At 43.3% G+C, this 20397-nt stretch overlaps 1 protein-coding gene across 2 annotated transcripts in view; it reads right to left on the bottom strand.

Moving 5' to 3' along the window:
* The window catches only part of lrpap1 (low density lipoprotein receptor-related protein associated protein 1), a 45581-nt gene that overhangs the window by 11501 nt on the left and 13683 nt on the right, over positions 1-20397 (bottom strand). For both annotated transcript variants that reach the window (XM_043703671.2, XM_087974190.1), the window contains exons 2-5: positions 19854-19998; positions 15611-15741; positions 8919-9039; positions 751-906 (exon numbers count right to left, since the gene is read on the bottom strand). In XM_043703671.2, coding sequence (XP_043559606.2) covers positions 751-906; positions 8919-9039; positions 15611-15741; positions 19854-19998 — 553 coding nt within the window. The remainder of the gene's footprint in view (positions 1-750; positions 907-8918; positions 9040-15610; positions 15742-19853; positions 19999-20397) is intronic.

Genomic DNA, 20397 nt, shown 5'->3' with positions numbered 1-20397 from the left:
ATACACACACACAGACACACACCCTCTCACAGACTTAAACCTTTTTACATTCTCACTCAAACACATACACACACCCACTCTCAGACACTCATAACCTGCCCCCATCCACCCCCCCCCCTCCCCCCTTCCCCCCCCCCCCCCCACACACACACACAAGCTTGAGGGGTGAATTTGTACTTGCAGAATTACATTTTACTTTGCTCAAAAACTGCATGAATCCATGTAAGATTTTGAAAATCTGTTTTTTTACATTAGAATCAGCCCAACCATTATGGCACAGACAGTGTCACAGGGATACCTTATCAGAACTGTCAGATAAGGTATTGTCACCTTCAATACCTTATCTGGGCCGACATGACACCAATTGTTAAAGTGCACTTGAGAATGTAACCTAAAAAAATGTTTTGCGATTTACATATGAAAGAACTGATACCAACATGGTCATTCTAAAAGATGAGAGACTTAACAAACAATCAGGTCTTTTTCAACATATAATTTCAGTTCCATTATACTGTAACCCTTTTGCTATAAATTCTGTGTCTTACAATCTTATTCTCCACAACCACCTGATGATGGAGCAGCGCTCCGAAAGTAGTGCTTCCAAATAAACCTGTTGGATTATAACCTGGTGTTGTGTGATTTTTAACTTCGTACACCCCAGTCCAACACTGGAGTCTCCAAATCATAAAAGAAATGAGTACCCCTAAACTCCCATAAAAAATGCTATCAAGCAAAGAAGAGGAGCCTTACCACTGTCTTCATCATAACCGTGGTGAATGAGTTTGCGCAAACGCTCGAAGCTTGCTTGAACATTACGGTGCTTATCCTTCAGCTCAGCATGCTTGGTGTGTAGCAAATCCTCTTTCACATGGGCTTCCGAAGGGCTGATTACATTCTGATAAATGTCTGCCAAAAACAAAGAATTTGTTTTTAAACAAAACACATCTGTCAGCATATGAGAGATTAATAGTTAGGCACAGAACCCCATGCAGCCTTTATAAATATGGATGCACCAAGTCTATATCAGAACTGAATGCATAATTTCCATCTTCTAACCTTTCTCAGCCCTGACTAATGTTTTGGTTTGAGTCTTTACTCAAATCCCTCTGAAAAATGGTGCTACTTGATTTCAACACATTTTCTGGTTATAGATTCAACCATATTCCTCAAACCTTTGAGGAATGTTTAGTTTCTGATATTTGCTAGAGAGCTTATGTCTGTTGTTGGAGACTCGCTAACAAAGAAACCCTGAATCTGCAGCATAATTTAAGATTTTTGCCATACCTCTTGAACATTTGTTCCTTCAATCTTAGGATTTCAAATCTCACATTGTAGCCAAGTATAAAAATATTAAAAAATAGTGGGCAGGAATAGGCCAACTGATATCAAGTCAGTCGCATACACAAGCTGGCTGGAAAACTGTAACTAGGTATGCCTCTTTCAGAAACAAAATTGATATAATGCACTGGTCCACCAGCTCTCCAAGTGAGCATCTCACATAATGCTATTTGTTTGCCTTCCCCCTTGTAATCTTGCACACTATTCCTTTTCAGATAATATTAACAAAATAATTCCCTCTTGAATGATTCCACCTCACCTTCAGGCAATGCTGTCCAGATGCTAACCCTCACGATGAAACTCATTTTCAGCAACATTACGTCTGATTCTTTTACTCATTACTTTAAATCTTGGCCTTCTCATTCTCAACCTTACGAGTGAACATTTCCTCAGTTATGTCTCAATTTTTTCCTCGACCTTCTCTTCCCCAAGAAACAGTCTCAATTTCTGCAATCTATCTTCATAACTAAAATCCCTTGTTCATGGAATCATCCTCGCAAATCTCCTCTGCACTCTCCCTAAAACTTTCACATCCCTGCCAAGTGCAAAGCCTAGAACGAGATGAAATATTCTAGTGGAGGTCAAACTACTGTCTTATATGGGTTCAACAAAACTTTCTTGCTCTTGTCCTCCACGCCCCTACTAAAAGCCTTAGTTGCTGTATCTGTTATTAACTGATATCTTGACCTGCTAGCTTTATTTAACCATGTATATACACACTCAAGACCCCCTCACCTCTAGAATTCTACACTTTCTATAGTTTCTCCACGTTCATCATACTAAAATGGAACACTTCTGCATTGAATTTTCTGTCATCCATCTTGTCTCTTCCTTTGTGGAGTTCTGCACCATGTTCCTCACAGTTTACAATGTTTCCAAATTTTGCATCACCTGCAAATTTGGAAAATTGTGCCTTTCACACCAAGGTCTAGATAATTAATTGTGATCTGGAAAAGCAAAGGTCACAACACTGAATCCTAGGACACCCCACTACAATCATTCCCCAACCTACTAAAGTCTATTAACTCATTTGCTGTCACAGCCAATCTTTCACTCTGTCCCTTTTATTTCATGAGCTCTGACTTTGCTCAATGTTTGTTGTGCAACATTATTAAACACCTTATAGAAAACCATGCACAACATATCAACATCACTGCCTCTTATCTTTCTAACAACTCCAGCAAGTTAGCTTATTATGATTTTCCTGTAAGAAGCTGACACTTCTTCATTTACCTTTATTGGTCCATGTGACATTCCATTTTGTCCCTAAATTCCTCCCCTGCAGCACAGAGTCAGTTATACAGCATGGAAATTGACCCTTCAATCCAACTTCTCTTCGACTGCCAAATATCTTAAACTGAGCTAGTCCCATTTTCCCATTTGGCCCATATTCCTCTAAACCCTTCCTATTTTTGTATCCACCCAGATCCCTTTTAAATACTGTAATTGTACCTCCACCACCTCCTCTGACAACTTGTTCCAGACTAGCATCACCCTCTGCATGAAAAAGTTGTCCCTCAGGTCCCTTTTAAATTTTTCCCTTCTCGTCTTAAACCTCTGCCCTCTAATTTTGGACTCCCCTACCCTGGGAAAAAGACCTAGTTATCCGCCCTACTCATGTCCCTCATGATTTTATAAACTTCTGTTAGGTCACCCTTGAGCCTCTGGTGCTCTGGAGAAAAAAAGCCCCAGCCCATTCAGCCTCTCCTTTTAGCTCAAACCCTCCAATCCTGGCAATATCTTTGTAAGTCTTTTCTCTCAAATTTAACATCTTTCCTATAGCTGGGAGATCAGAATTGAACTCAATATTCTGAAAGTGGCCTCACCAATGTCATGTACTGCCACAAAATGATGTCCCAACTTCTATACTCAATGCACTGACCGATGAAGGCAAGCGTCTCAAACACGTTCCTTCACCACATTATCTATCTGCGACTCCACTTTCAAGAAATTATGCACCTGTACCCCAGGTCTCTTTGTTCAGTAACACTCCCCAGGGCCCTAACATTAACTGCATAAATCCTGCCCTGTTTTGCCTTACCAAAAACGCAACATCTTAGATTTATCTAAATTAAACTCCATGTGGCACTCATTGGTCCATCTAATCCATGTCCGTGAGATAACGGTCTTCATTGTCCACTACACCACCAAGCCCTTAACAGACTGGGACTGCCATAGTGTTAAGCCTTGGATGGAGGGGAATTCAAGTATGTACAGGAAAATTCTCTTATCCAATATGTGGATGTACCTACTGGAGAAGGAACAAAACTTAACCTTCTCTTGGGAAATAAGGCAGGACAAATGACTGCGGTACCAATGGGGGAGTATTTTAGGACAAGTGATCATAATTCTAATTGTTTTAGAATTGATCTGAAACTTAGAGGTGGGAAGGGGAGGAAGCAGGCAGTGCAGGGATCCCCTGTAGTCATTCCTCTAACCAATAGGTATACCGCTTTGGATACTGGTGGGGGGGACAGCCTAGCAGGGGTAAGCTGCAGTGACCGAGTCTGTGGCGTGAGGTCTGGCTCTGAGACTCAGAAGGGAAAGGGGGAGAGGAGGAGAGCGCTAGTTATAGGAGACTCTCTAGTTAGAGGGACGGACAGGCGGTTCTGTGGGCATGGGCGAGACTCTCGGATGGTTTGTTGCCTCCCGGGTGCCAGGGTCCGAGACGTCTCGGACCGTGTCTTCAGAATCCTTAAGGGGGAGGTTGTGCAGCCAGAAGTCGTGGTGCACGTTGGCACCAACGACATAGGTAGGAAGAGGGGTGGGGAGGTCATTCAAGAGCTCAGGGAGTTAGGCTGGAAGCTGAAAGCTAGGACAGACAGAGTCGTCATCTCTGGGTTGTTGCCGGTGCCACGTGACAGTGAGGCAAGGAATAGGGAGAGAGTGCAGTTGAACACGTGGCTGCAAGGATGGTGTAGGAGGGAGGGCTTCAGGTATTTGGACAATTGGACTGCATTCTGGGGAAGGTGGGACCTGTACAAGCAGGACGGGTTGCACCTGAACCAGAAGGGCACCAATATCCTGGGGGGTAGGTTTGCAAGCTATCTTCGGGGGGGGTTTAAACTAATTTGGCAGGGGGATGGGATCCGGACTTGTAGTCCAGCAAGTAGGCTAGCGGTTTGTCAGGATGTCCAAGTGTGTGGGGAGGCTGTGAAGAAGGTAGCACTGACAGGGAATACTTGCGGACACAGAGATGGGTTCAAGTGCGTATACTTCAACGCAAGGAGTATCAGAATAAGGTCGGTGAACTTAAGGCGTGGATAGGTACCTGGGACTACGATGTGTGGCCATCACGGAAAGGTGGATAGAAGAGGGACAGGAATGGTTATTGGAGGTTCCTGGTTACAGATGTTTCAGTAGGATTAGGGAGGGTGGTAAAAAAGGAGGGGGGGGTGGCGTTGCTAATTAGAAATGGTATAACAGCTGCAGAAAGGCAGTTCAAGGGGGATCTGCCTTTAGAGGTAGTATGGGCTGAAGTCAGAAATAGGAAAGGTGCAGTCACCTTGTTGGGTGTTTACTATAGGCCCCCCAATAGCAGCAGAGATGTGGAGAAACAGATTGGGAAACAGATTTTGGAAAGGTGCAGAAGCCACAGGGTAGTAGTCATGGGTGATTTCAACTTCCCAAATATTGATTGGAAGCTCTTTAGATCTAGTAGATTGGATGGGGCGGTGTTTCTGCAGTGTGTCCAGGAAGCTTTTCTAACACAGTATGTAGATTGTCCGACCAGAGGGGAGGCCATTTTGGATTTGGTACTCAGTAATGAACCGGGACAAGTGATGGGCTTGTTAGTGGGTGAACATTTTGGTGATGGTGACCACAATTCTGTGACTTTCACCTTGGTTATGGAGAGAGATAGGTCCGTGCAACAGGGTAGGTTTTACAATTGGGGGAAGGGTAATTACGATGCTGTAAGACACAATCTGAGGAGCATAAGTTGGGAGCATAGGCTGTCGGGGAAGGATGTCGTGGAAATGTGGAACTTTTTCCAAGGAACAGATACGACGTGTCCTTGATATGTATGTACCGGTCAGGCAGGAAAGAAATGGTCGTATGAGGGAACCTTGGTTGACGAGGGAGGTTGAATGTCTTGTAAAGAGGAAGAAGGAGGCTTACATAAGATTGAGGAAACAGGGTTCAGACAGAGCAGTGGAGGGATACAGGATAGCCAGAAGGGAGCTGAAGAAAGGGATTAGGAGAGCCAAGAGAGGGCATGAAAAATCTCTGGCGGATAGGATCAAGGATAGCCCAAACGCATTTTATGCGTATGTGAGAAACATGAGAATGACGAGAACGAGGGTAGGTCCAATCAAGGACAGTAGTGGGAGACTGTGTATTGAGTCGGAAGAGATAGGAGAGGTCTTGAATGAGTACTTTTCTTCAGTATTTACGAATGAGAGGAACCGTATTGTTGAAGAGGAGAGTGTGAAACGGACTGGTAAGCTAGAGGAGATACATGTTAGGAAGGAAGATGTGTTGGACATTTTGAACAACTTGAGGATAGACAAGTCCCCCGGGCCTGATGGGATATATCCTAGGATTATGTGGGAAGCAAGAGAGGAAATTGCAGTACCGTTGGCAATGATCTTTTCATCTTCACTGTCAACGGGGGTGGTACCAGGGGACTGGAGAGTGGCGAATGTTGTGCCCCTGTTCAAAAAAGGGAATAGGGATAACCCCGGGAATTACAGGCCAGTTAGTCTTACTTCGGTGGTAGGTAAAGTAATGGAAAGGGTACTGAGGGATAGGATTTATGAGTATCTGGAAAGGCACTGCTTGATTAGGGACAGCCAGCACGGATTTGTGAAGGGTAGGTCTTGCCTTACAAGTCTGATTGAATTCTTTGAGGAGGTGACCAAGCATGTGGATGAGGGTAGAGCAGTGGATGTAGTATACATGGATTTTAGTAAGGCATTTGATAAGGTTCCCCATGGTAGGCTTATGCGGAAAGTCAGGAGGCATGGGATAGAGGGAAATTTAGCCAATTGGATAGAAAACTGGCTAACCGGTCGAAGTCAGAGAGTGGTGGTAGATGGTAAATATTCAGCCTGGAGCCCAGTTACAAGTGGAGTTCCGCAGGGATCATTCTGGGTCCTCTGCTGTTCGTAATTTTTATTAATGACTTGGATGAGGGAGTCGAAGGGTGGGTCAGTAAATTTACAGATGATACGAAGATTGGTGGAGTTGTGGATAGTGAGGAGGGCTCTTGTCGGTTGCAAAGGGACTTGGATATGATGCAGAGCTGGGCTGATGAGTGGCAGATGGAGTTCAACCCTGCCAAGTGTGAGGTTGTCCATTTTGGAAAGACAAATAAGAATGCGGAATACAGGGTTAACGGTAGGGTTCTTAGTGAGGTGGAGGAACAGAGGGATCTTGGGGTCTATGTTCATAGATCTTTGAAAGTTGCTACTCAGGTGGATAGAGCTTGTAAGAAGGCCTATGGTGTATTAGCGTTCATTAGCAGAGGGATTGAATTCAAGAGTCGTGAAGTGATGTTGCAACTGTACAGGACTTTGGTTAGGCCACATTTGGAGTACTGTGTGCAGTTCTGGTCGCCTCACTTTAGGAAAGATGTGGAAGCTTTGGAGAGGGTGCAGAGAAGATTTACCAGGATGTTGCCTGGAATGGAGAATAGGTCGTACGAGGATAGGTTGAGAGTGCTAGGCCTTTTCTCATTGGAACTGCGAAGGATGAGGGGTGACTTGATAGAGGTTTATAAGATGATCAGAGGAATCGATAGAGTAGACAGTCAGAAACTTTTTCCCTGGGTACAACAGAGTGTTACAAGGGGACATAAATTTAAGGTGAAGGGTGGAAGGTATAGGGGAGATGTCAGGAGTGGGTTCTTTACCCAGAGAGTGGTGGGGGCATGGAATGCGCTGCCTGTGGGAGTGGTAGAGTCAGAATCTTTGGTGACCTTTAAGCGGCAATTGGATAGGTACATGGATGGGTGCTTAAGCTAGGACAAATGTTCGGCACAACATAGTGGGCCGAAGGGCCTGTTCTGTGCTGTATTGTTCTATGTTCTATTAAAGTTCTAAATTGGAGTTAGGCCAATTTTGATAATTTTAGGTAGGAACTTATGAAAGTTAATTGGGGGAGGCTGTTCATAGGTAAAGGAATGGTTGGGAAGTGGGAGGCCTTCAAAAGTGAGATAATAACAGTTCAGAGATAGTATATTCTTGTTTGTACGAAGGGCAAGGCTGGTAGGTGTAGATAATCCTGGATGACTAGAAAAATTGAGTTAAAAATCACACAACACCAGGTTATAGTCCAACAGATTTAATTGGAAGCGCACTAGCTTTTGGAGCATCGCTCCTTCATCAGGTGGTAGTGGAGGGCTCAATCCTAACAGTATTTATAGCAAAAATTTACAGTGTATGTAACATATTGTCTAGCTATCACCATTGTTAACAGCTAACCTGAGAATGCAACTTTTTAAAAAAAGGTTTTGTGATTTACACATGAAAGAAACGAAACTATCACGGTATTCAAACAGGTGAAAGACTTAACAGACAATCAATTTTTCAATGTATAATTTCTGTTACATCACACTGTAAATTTTTGCTATAAATTCTGTGTGTGATGATCGAGCCCTCCACTACCACCTGTGAAGGAGCAACGCTCCGAAAGCTAGTGTGCTTCCAATTAAACCGGTTGGAGTATAACCTGGTGTTGTGTGATTTTTAACTTTGTACACCCCAGTCCAACACCGGCATCTCCAAATCATGACTAGAAAAATTGAGACTCTGGTCAAGAAAAAGGAGACAGCTGGGATCAAGTGAATTGATTGAGAGGCCTAGGAGGTTGAGGACTGACCTTATAGAGGCTTATAAAATCATGAGGGGTATAAGTAAGGTGAGTGGGGGAGGGGGATTTCAAGACTAGGGGGCATATTTTTAAGGTGAGAGGAAAAAGATTTAAAAGACACGAGGTGCAACTTTTTTTTTTAAAAAGCACAAAGTGGTTCATATGTGGAATGAACTTCCAGAGGAAGTGGTGGATGCGGGTACACTTACAATGTTTTAAAGACAATTAGATAAGCACATGAAAAAGAAATGTTGGTGGGATTTAGGCCAAGTGCAGACAGGTGGGACTAGTTTAGTTTGGGATTATGTTCGGCATGGATTGGTTGGACTGAAGAGTCTGTTTCCGTGCTATATGACTCTATGAATCCCTAAAGGAGTATAAGTGCTGAAAGTGCGTGAGAAAGACATCAGGAGGGCAAAAAGGGGACCTGAACAGTTTGTTGAAGCAAAAAAATCACAGAAAATCCAGGATCAATAAAGAGGGAAAACACACCTGAAATTTCCATATGACCTGCTCAGGCAATCACAACTAGAAAGTAGGAATAATTAGAGACTAACTGAAATTCCTGATCTAAATTTTAAAGACAGCTGCGTTATCTTCCAAGTGAATACAAGTTGCAAAGAATGACCAAATATCGCATTTCAATTAACAAAATTAACTAGGAGTCAAAAGTAACTGAGAAGCAATCTAGAAAAAAAAAGAGAATAATTATTCTTCTATAATTGTTTTATCTGAAGTAATTCAGATGATATTTTTAATGACAATACCTTCATTCCTGCTGACGGTCTCTCTCAGGATGTGGTACTCCTGAATTTTATCCTGGTGATGTTGGAACTCCCGGCGCAGTTTTCGAACCTCATCATCACTAAATTTTCCAGAGGTTGTTGCCTATCAAGAAGCAAATTCTTGGTTAAAATTATGGACAACATGGTACTTGTGCTGTGGAACTTATCTTCAAAACTTCCACATTCACGAGAGACGATTGTAATTTTAATTACAAGTTGGTGGAAAACCAGCCCCATCTGTTACTCCAAGTTGGTTTACAGAAGAATTAACATCCCTTTTGCCACATCATGCTATACTGTTTCAGTTATAAAAAATAGTGCTTGACCATTAGAGAGATTGAAAAGATGCTGTTGAAAACAGATGGCTAAGGGATAACATAACAGAGATCTTTAGAATTATGAAAGATTTTCAGAACAGACAAGGCTGCATTTGCACTTCCGTGGAAGAGCAGAAAGGTGCCTTCAATAGAAACACCCACAAAGAAATTAGAATGCAGAAGAAATTTTTCTACCCAAAATGTGGTGAAAATGTGAAAGTTGAGACTATAGTGCAAGTGGAGACAAATAGTATAAATGTATTTAAAGGGAAACTGGATATGTATGTCGGTAGTGTGTTTGCTTTAACGCAAGGAGTATCAGGAATAAAAGTGACGAACTTAGAGCATGGATCAGTACCTGGTGCTATGATGTTGTGGCCATAACAGAGACATGGGTTTCTCAGGGACAGGAATGGTTGCTGGATGTTCCAGGGTTTAGAGCATTTAAAAAGAATAGGGAGGGGGGGAAAAGAGGAGGGGGTGTAGCACTACTAATCAGAGAGGGTATCACAGTGACAGAAGCTTCCATTTTTTTTAGATTAGATTAGATTACTTTACAGTGTGGAAACAGGCCCTTCGGCCCAACAAGTCCACACCGACCCGCCGAAGCGCAACCCACCCATACCCCTACATTTACCCCTTATCTAACACTACGGACAATTTAGCTTGGCCAATTCACCTGACCCTGCACATCTTTGGACTGTGGGAGGAAACCGGAGCACCCGGAGGAAACCCACGCAGACACGGGGAGAATGTGCAAACTCCACACAGTCAGTCGCCTGAGGCGGGAATTGAACCTGGGTCTCTGGCGCTGTGAGGCAGCAGTGCTAACCACTGTGCCACCGTGCCGCCATTGTCGAGGAAGATCTGCTTACCGAGTCAGTATGGGTGGAAATTAGGAACAGCAAGGGAGCAGTCACCTCTTTAGGGGTTTATTACAGGCCCCCCAATAGCAGCAGGGAGATGGAAGAAAGCATAGGTCGGCAGATTTTGGAAAAGTGTGGATGTAGTAGGGTTGTTGTAATGGGTGACTAACTTTTCCAATATTGATTGGAATATCCTTCGAGCAGAAGATTTGAATGGAGCTGTTTTTGTAAGGTGTGTTCAGGAGGGTTTCCTAACTCAGTATGTTGACAGTCCAACGAGGGGAGAGGCCATTCTAGACTTAGTGCTTGGAAACGAGCCGGGGCAGGTATCAGATCTTGTGGTGGGAGGGCATTTTGGTGATAGTGACCACAACTGCATCACATTCTACATAGTTATGGAGAAGGAGAGGATTAGGCAAAATGGAAGGATATTTAATTGGGGAAGAGGAAACTATGATGCGATTAGACATGAATTAGGAAGCATGGATTGGGAGCAATTGTTCCATGGTAAAGGCACTATAGACATGTGGAGACTGTTTAAGGAACAGTTGTTGCAAGTGATGAATAAATATATCCCTCTGAGACAGGCAAGGAGTGGTAAGATAAAGGAACCTTGGATGACGAGAGCGGTGGAGCTTCTCGTCAAAAGGAAAAAGGTAGCTTTCATAAGGTGGAGGTAGCTAGGGTCAAGCTCAGCTCTACAAGACTACAGGCAGGTGAGGAAGGAGCTTAAAAATGGTCTGAGGAGAGGAGGAGGGGGGCACGAGAAAGGCTTGGCAGAACGGATTAGGGAGAACATAAAGACATTTTACACTTATGTGAGGAATAAGAGAATGGTCAAAGAAAGAGTAGGGCCGATCAGGGATAGCATAGGGAATTTGTGTGTGGAGTCTGAGGACGCAGGGGAAGCCCTGAATGAGTTTTTTGCTTCTGTCTTTACAAAAGAAACGAACTTTGTAGTGAATGAAACCTTTGAAGAGCAGGTGTGCATGCTGAAATGGATAGAGATAGAGGAAGCTGACGTGCTGAAAATTTTGTCAAACATTAAGATTGACAAGTCGCCAGGCCCGGACCAGATTTGTCCTCGGCTGCTTTGGGAAACGAGAAATGCAATTGCTTCGCCACTTGCGAAGATCTTTTCATCCTCGCTCTCCACTGGAGTCGTACCTGAGGACTGGAGAGAGGCAAATGTAATTCCTGTCTTCAAGAAAGGAAATAGGGAAATCCCCAGCAATTACAGACCAGTCAGTCTCACGTCTGTCATCTGCAAGGTGTTAGAAAGGATTCTGAGGGATAGGATTTATGACCATCTGGAAGAGCATGGCTTGATTAAATGCAGTATACACGGCTTTGTGAGGGGCAGGTCATGCCTCACAAACCTTATCGAGTTCTTTGAGGATGTGACTAGAAAAGTTGATGAGGGTCGAGCTGTGGATGTGGTGTATATGGACTTCAGCAAGGCATTTGATAAGGTTCCCCATGGTAGGCTTATTCAGAAGGTCAGGAGGAATGGGATTCAGGGGAACATAGCTGTCTGGATACAGAATTGGCTGGCCAACAGAAGACAGCGAGTGGTAGAAGAAGGAAAACATTCTGCCTGGAAGTCTGTGGTGAGTGGTGTTCCACAGGGCCCTGTCCTTGGGCCTCTACTGATTGTAATTTTTATTAATGACTTGGATGAGGGGATTGAAGGATGAGTCAGCAAGTTTGCAGATGACACAAAGGTTGGAGGTGTCGTTGACAGTATAGAGGGCTGTTGTAGGCTGCAGCGGGACACTGACAGGATGCAGAGATGGGCTGAGAGGTGGCAGATGGAGTTCAACCTGGATAAATGCGAGGTGATGCATTTTGGAAAGTCGAATTTGAAAGCTGAGTACAGGGTTAAGGATAGGATTCTTGGCAATGTGGAGGAACAGAGGGATCTTGGTGTGTAGGTACATAGATCCCTTAAAATGGCCACCCAAGTGGACAGGGTTGTTAAGAAAGCATATGGTGTTTTGGCTTTCATTAACAGGGGGATTGAGTTTAAGAGTCGTGAGATCTTGTTGCAGCTCTACAAAACTTTGGTTAGACCGCACTTGGAATACTGCGTCCAGTTCTGGTCGCCCTATTATAAGAAAGATGTGGATGCTTTGGAGATGGTTCAGAGGAGGTTTACCAGGATGCTGCCTGGACTGGAGGGCTTATCTTATGAGGAGGTTGACTGAGCTCGGACCTTTTTCATTGGAGAAAAGGAGGAGAAGAGGGGACCTAATTGAGGTATACAAGATAATGAGAGGCATAGATAGAGTCGATAGCCAGAGACCATTTCCCAGGGCAGAAATGATTAACACGAGAGGTCATAGTTTTAAGCTGGTTGGAGGAAAGTATAGAGGGGATGTCAGAGGTGGGTTCTTTACACAGAGAGTTGAGAGAGCATGGAATGCGTTGCCAGCAGCAGTTGTGGAGGCAGGGTCATTGGGGACATTTAAGAGACTCCTGGACATGCATATGGTCACAGAAATTTGAGGTGCATACATGAGGATCAGTGGTTGGCACAACATCGTGGGCTGAAGGGCCTATTCTGTGCTGTACTGTTCTATGTTCTATGGAATTAAGAGTTATGATGATAAAACATAGATGGGGAAGGATAGCAGGGATTTAGGTGAAGCATAAGCACTGATATGTATTAATTCGGCCAAATAAGTCTTATTTCTATGCTGTTCATTCCATGTAAATTAATGTTGACAGATCATAGAGTCATAGAGATGTACAGCATGGAAACAGACCCTTCGGTCCAACCCGTCCATGCTGACCAGATATCCCAACCCAATCTAGTCCTACCTGCCAGCACCCAGCCCATATCCCTCCAAACCCTTCCTATTCATATACCTATCCAAATGCCTCTTAAATGTTGCAATTGTTCCAGCCTCCACCACATCCTCTGGCAGCTCATTCCATACACATACCAGGTGGTATATGATGCACTTTGAATGGAATAACATAGAAAGGCAGTATAATCTGAATGATAGTATACAACAGGGAACCTCAGAGTGTTTCTCTTTAAAAAGGCACTCACAGGATCGGGGCATCACAAGCTGGCCAGCATTTATTGCCCATCTCTAAATGTCCTCAAGAAAGTGGTTGAGAGCTGCTTTCTTGAACTGCTGTAATCCCTCTCGTGTAGGGATACCCATAATGCTTTTCGGGAGGGAATTCCAGGATTTTGAGATGGTGACACTGTAGTTAACGGCAACATATTTCCAAATTAGGATGGTGTGGGGCTTGGAGAAACTACATTCCATAGTATCGGCTGCCCCTGTCAATTCCAGGAGGCATTTGGAAGATGCAATCGAAGGAATGTTGGTGACATGTTGCAGTGCATTTTTTAAAATTCACTCATGCAACATCATATTGTCACTGTGCATCATTGGTGTACATTCACAAATCCTTGAAGGCAGATGAGTAAGTTTATCAGCTAGTTAAAAAGGGATATTAAATAAATTTACAAATCATTGGAATTGCTGGTTGGGCCACCACAACAGCAGCATGGAAAGTTATGGGCATTACATGTTAGGATGGACGCCATGTCCTTAGGAAGGATAAAGATGTCTTTTCAGTTGATATCAAGTACAAAGGCTGAGGAGTGGCAGATGGAGTTCAACCCTGCCAAGTGTGAGGTTGTCCATTTTGGAAAGACAAACAAGAATGCGGAATACAGGGTTAACGGTAGGGTTCTTAGTGAGGTGGAGGAACAGAGGGATCTTGGGGTCTATGTTCATAGATCTTTGAAAGTTGCTACTCAGGTGGATAGAGCTTGTAAGAAGGCCTATGGTGTATTAGCGTTCATTAGCAGAGGGATTGAATTCAAGAGTCGTGAAGTGATGTTGCAACTGTACAGGACTTTGGTTAGGCCACATTTGGAGTACTGTGTGCAGTTCTGGTCGCCTCACTTTAGGAAAGATGTGGAAGCTTTGGAGAGGGTGCAGAGAAGATTTACCAGGATGTTGCCTGGAATGGAGAATAGGTCGTACGAGGATAGGTTGAGAGTGCTAGGCCATTTCTCGTTGGAACAGCGAAGGATGAGGGGTGACTTGATAGAGGTTTATAAGATGATCAGAGGAATAGATAGAGTAGACAGTCAGAAACTTTTTCCCCGGGTACAACAGAGTGTTACAAGGGGACATAAATTTAAGGTGAAGGGTGGAAGGTATAGGGGAGATGTCAGGAGTGGGTTCTTTACCCAGAGAGTGGTGGGGGCATGGAATGTGCTGCCTGTGGGAGTGGTAGAGTCAGAATCTTTGGTGACCTTTAAGAGGCAATTGGATAGGTACATGGATGGGTGCTTAAGCTAGGACAAATGTTCGGCACAACATCGTGGGCCGAAGGGCCTGTTCTGTGCTGTATTGTTCTATGTTCTAAAGGTGTTCATATACGCTTAGAGAATGGAGTAGCTTTGTATGGTTGCTTTACAGTAAAGAAGGTGAATAGCAAACCTAACAGACATATTCAATATTACGAGGAGTTTTGATATAGCAATTTGGAAAAAATTATTTCAACTAGCTTGAGGGCACAATTTAAGATATTTGGCAAACCAAAATTAGAGCAGAGAAATTAAAAATCAGAACATTCAACTTGTCTAGCACCAGAATTAAGAAAAATGAGAGATGTAACACTTACAGCAAAAAGTGGGTGGGACAAAGAAAAAGGTTTGTGATCATGGGGAAGACTGGAGAGTGGTGAATGACAGGAGTGCTGGTCTCACGGAGACAGAATGAGGATGGGAAGACAAACAGATTGATGAAAAAGAAGGTCAATATCTGAAACGCACTGCCAGAAAGAGTGCTAAATTCAGATTTCACAGGCATACTCAAAAGGCAATTGAACATACATGCCTATGAAACTAATTAGTCGGATTTATGAAGCTGAACTGAACTAGTACAGCAAGTTGGGTCAAACTGCAACCTAGCATTCTACTAGAAAAATTGCTTGTGCCTGTGTTGAATTTTGAAACTTTGTACGGGCACAAAGATTGGCCGGAGGACACTGCCGCAGGGTAGGGGACCTGAAGTCAGTGCTTCTGAAGTAAATGGGTCAGGTTCACAGAAAGGTGTAACTTTACTAATTGACCACAACAGTTAGATTGAGGTTGAAGACCTTCCATTTCCAAGTATGTGTAAAGTTGTTTGATTTAACATTATTGAAAGGCACAGTTTCAATGACCTTTGCTTCAGAGCTCAAATATTTGATCCCTTCTCCCCTGAATTCTATCTAATCCACAAACAGGTCGAGCTGACATAAATCAGTGAATTAGGAATTAGCCATTTAGCAAAGTATTGAAAGTGTCAAAGTAGTGAGAGATGATTCTGGATTCCTTTTGCTGAAATGTGTGCAAACCTACTTTACAGATGTGATAACTGCTCTTTTTGTTTTGATTCCTTTGATTAATTTTCAGATGTGTGTTGGCTGAAACAGAATTAGAAATGATATCCGTTTAAAGACAACCACCAACCTTATTCCACAATTTCTCCAATTTTGGATCATCAAACACATCATTCTCAGAGTCCATCGACTCTTTCAGATAATTTGTGTCCATAGGCTCAGTATCTTTCCTTCCATCAAGTCTGTACTTTGTGAGGATTACTGAAATGGAAAAAGAAATAGCAAAGTTCACTGGTTAAGTTGTTTGAGCTGGCACTCCAGCGCAGGACTATTAAAATGCTGCATTGTCAAAGGTGCCTTAATTCAAATAGGACATGAAAATCTAGGCTGTATACTCTGTCATGGAGGACAGATGATCCAAGATTGGAAGTAAGCCATCCAGCTCCTCAAGCCTACTTTGCCACTCAATATAGACAATAGACAATAGGTGCAGGAGTAGGCCATTCAGCCCTTCGAGCTTGCACCGCCATTCAATATAATCATGGCTGATCATTCCTAATCAGTATCCTGTTCCTGCCTTATCTCCATAACCCTTGATTCCACTATCTTTGAGGGCTCTATCCAACTCCTTCTTAAATGAATCCAGAGAGTGGGCCTCCACTGCCCTCTGGGACAGAGCATTCCACACAGCCACCACTCTCTGGGTGAAGAAGTTTCTCCTGAGCTCTGTCCTAAAAGGTCTACCCCGTATTTTTAAGCTGTGTCCTCTGGTTCGGCACTCACCCATCAGTGGAAATATGTTTCCTACTGCCAGAGTGTCCAATCCTTTCATAATCTTATACGTCTCAATCAGATCCCCTCTCAATCTTCGAAACTCAAGGGTATACAAGCCCAGTCGCTTCAGTGTTTCAGTGTAAGGTAATCCTGCCATTCCAGGAATTGACCTCGTGAACCTACGCTGCACTCCCTCAATAGCAGAATGTCTTTTCTCAAATTTGGAGACCAGAACTGCACACAGTATTCCAGGTGTGGTCTCACCAGGGCCCTTTACAGCTGCAGAAGCACCTCTTTGCTTCTATACTCAATTCCTCTTGTTATGAAGGCCAGCATGCTATTAGCCTTCTTCACTACCTGCTGTACCTGCATGCTTGCCTTCATTGACTGGTGTACAAGAACACCCAGATCTCTCTGTACTGCCCCTTTACATAAATTGATTCCATTGAGGTAGTAGTCTGCCTTCCTGTTCTTGCTACCAAAGTGGATAACCATACATTTATCCACATTAAACTGCATCTGCCATGCATCTGACCACTCACCTAACTTGTCCAGGTCACCCTGTAATCTCCTAACATCCTCATCACTTTTCACCCTGCCACCCAGCTTTGTATCATCAGCAAATTTGCTAATGTTATTGTTGATACCATCTTCTATATCATTAACATATATTGTAAAAAGCTGTGGTCCCAGCACGGATCCCTGCGGTACCCCACTGGTCACTGCCTGCCATTCCGAAATGGAGCCGTTTATCACTACCCTTTGTTTCCTATTAGCTAACCAATTTTCAATCCAATCTAGTACTTTGCCCCCAATACCATGCACCCTAATTTTACTCACTAACCTCCTGTATGGGACTTTATCAAAAGCTTTCTGAAAGTCCAGGTACACTACATCTACTGGATTTCCCTCGTCCAACTTCATAGTTACATCCTCAAAAAATTCAAGAAGATTAGTCAAGCATGATTTCCCCTTCATAAATCCATGCTGACTCTGTCCTATCCTGTTACTACTATCCAGATGTGCAATAATTTCATCCTTTATAATAGATTCCAGCATCTTTCCCACCACTGAGTTCAGACTAACTGGTCTATAATTATCTGCTTTCTCTCACCCACCTTTCTTAAAAAGTGGTATAACATTAGCCACCCTCCAATCCTCAGGAACCGACCCCGAATCTATTGAACTCTGGAAAATAATCACCAACGCATCCACGATTTCCCGAGCCACCTCCTTCAGTACCCTGGGATGCAGACCATCAGGCCCTGGAGACTTATCAACCTTCAGACCTAACAGTCTCTCCAACACCAAATCCTGGCAAATATAAATTCCCTTAAGTTCAGGTCCTTCAGCCACTGTTACCTCAGGGAGATTGCTTGTGTCTTCCCAAGTGAACATAGATCTGAAGTACCCATTTAATTCCTCTGCCATTTCTTTGTTCCTAGTAATATATTCCCCTGTTTCTGTCTTCAAGGGCCCAATTTTTGTCCTAACCATTTTTTTGCCTTGCACATACCTAAAAAAGCTTTTACTATCCTCCTTAATATTCTTGGCCAGTTTACCTTCGTACCTCATTTTTCCTCTGCGTATTTCCTTCTTAGTAATCCTCTGTTGCTCTTTAAAAGCTTCCCAGTCCTCAGTTTTCCCACTTATCTTTGCTATGTTATACTTTATATGTTTCTTTACTTCCCTCGTCAGCCACGGCCGCCCCTGCCTCCTCCTGGGATCTTTCTTCCTTTTAGGAATGAACTGATCCTGCAACTTCTGCATTATACACAGAAATATCCGCCATTGTTCCTCCACGGTCATCCCTGCTAAGGTATTGCACCATTTGGCCAGCTTCTCCCTCATAGCTCCATAATTCCCTTTATTCAACAGAAGTACTGTCACTTCCGATTGTACCCTCTCCCTCTCAAATTGCAGATTGAAGCTTATTGTATTATGGTCACTACTTCCCAATGGCTCCTTCACTTCGAGGTCTCTGACCAATTCTGGTTCGTTACACAATACCAGATCCAGAATTGCCTTCTCCCTGGTCGGCTCCAGCACCAGCTGCTCTAAGAATCCATCTCTGAGGCACTCCACAAAGTCTCTTTCTTGAGGCCCAATACCATCCTGATTCTCCCAGTCTACCTGCATGTTAAAATCCCCCATAACAACTGTAGTGACATCTTTGCGACAGGCCAATTTCAGCTCCTGATTTAACTTACATCCGACATCCAGACTACTGTTTGGGGGTCTGTAGATGACTCCCAAGAGGGTCTTTTTACCCTTAGTATTTCGAAGCTCTATCCACACTGACTCTACATCTCCTGACTCTAGGACCCCCTGCGCAAGGGACTGAATATCGTCCCTTACCAACAAGGCCACCCCTCCCCCTCTGCCCATCAGTCTGTCCTTCCGATAGCACGTGTATCCTTGAATATTCATTTCCCAGGCCCGGTCCACTTGAAGCCACGTCTCAGTTATCCCCACAATATCGTATCTGCCAATTTCCAAAAGAGCCTCAAGCTCATCCATCTTATGTCTAATGCTTCGTGCATTCACGTATAGTATTTTTAATTTGTTACTGCTCTCACCCTTCCCATCAACCCTTATTTCACTCAACCTTACAGCATGATGCCTTTCCGAGTTTTCTGCCTCATTAATACAGTTATCTTTCTTGACTTCTCTTGTTCTAACTTTCCCTTCAATTTCCTTTTTAAACATCGAGCTTGTCCCCTCCCTTGTTTGGTTTGCATTTATAATCCCACATTTCAACCTATCCCCAGTAGCTTTGACTTCCTTACCTGACAAGAAACTCTGTCTTAAAAATATTCATTGACCTGCCTCCTGGGGACGAGTTCCAAAGTCTCTCAACTTTCAAGAACAAAATTCTCAACTTGGTGCTAAAAGGGAGCACCTAATTTTAAAATCAAGCCTCATAGCTCTGGACTCAGCTACAAAATGAGTTCTTTCCAACTTATCGAGACCAAGGAAAGCAGTCAAGACCAAAGCATTGTATGACTTCAAAAAATAGGACTGGATGCTAAAGGTATTAAAGGATATGGGGGAGAAAGCAGCAGTTGGATGATCAGCCATTATTATAAATGAATGGTGGAGCAGGCTGAAGGGATGAATGCTTACTCTTGCTCCTATTTGCTATGTCAGACACCTTAGATTCCTATACACTTCAATTAGGTCACTTCTCACTCCAACAATAGTAGAAATAAGTTCAGTTTGTCTAACCTTTCCTGATAAGACAGCCTGCCCATCCTGGATATCAACCCTAAAAACATTAAAGACCCCTTGGCAATACTTTGAAGAATAGGGAGTCTTCCCGGTGTAATTATATAATTATTCCTTAAATCAACATCACCAAGAGTCAATCATCTCATTGGTGTTTGTGCAAGTTTACCGTGCACAGATTGCTTGATGGGTTTCCTTCAAAATGACTTTAATTAAAGTGCTTTGGGATGCAGTGCTGTCAAGAAGGCCTACGTATCAATGTGTTTTCTTTTGTACGTGCACACATGCATATCTCATTTCCCCTCTCTCTCTCTCCCCTTCTTGGTCAGGATTAACCCTGCTTCTGAGTTTAGAAAACACAAACAGTTTACCATTGAAGTTACGTCGCAGCCTGGCTTCCTTCTCACCATCCTCATCGAGCCCATCGGCTTTCAACTTCTTCCAGTTCAGTTCATCCTTCTCCTGAATTTTCAGGTCACTGTGAAGCTCGGCTAGCTTCACAGGAGAAAACTGAAGCTATTGGTTAAAAAAAAGGAAAGGGATAGATTTCTTAATATCTAGTGGAACTGGATACAGGAGATGGTGGATACCCACAAGTGGAGAGGGTTATGAGCTCACTTGACTGTGGTTTGTACAATGTTAAATCAATCTGGGAGATACAAAAAGACTATTTCATCTGGACAGTGAGAAAACCTAAAGGAGACATCAACTGATAAAGAATCATGTGAAAGGGAGTGGAAACCTCGTATTCGCACCCTCCCAAAATATCAAATGATAAGCAATTGGGACTTTCAAAATTGCTACCAACTTTCTGGGAAAGTGTATAGAAAGACAGAGTAAGGTAAAGGACATCAAGATATATGTCTCAGCAAAGCACAAAACTCTTCAGAAAAGTGGAGAAAGAATTCTTAAAAA

This window comes from Chiloscyllium plagiosum, unplaced genomic scaffold (assembly GCF_037043375.1).
Source record: "Chiloscyllium plagiosum isolate Xiang-an unplaced genomic scaffold, Cpla_swu_hap1 HiC_scaffold_2, whole genome shotgun sequence".
Classification (NCBI taxonomy): domain Eukaryota; kingdom Metazoa; phylum Chordata; class Chondrichthyes; order Orectolobiformes; family Hemiscylliidae; genus Chiloscyllium; species Chiloscyllium plagiosum.
The sequence above is the reverse complement of the archived record's forward strand: the minus strand, read 5'-3'. Positions and strand labels throughout refer to the sequence as shown.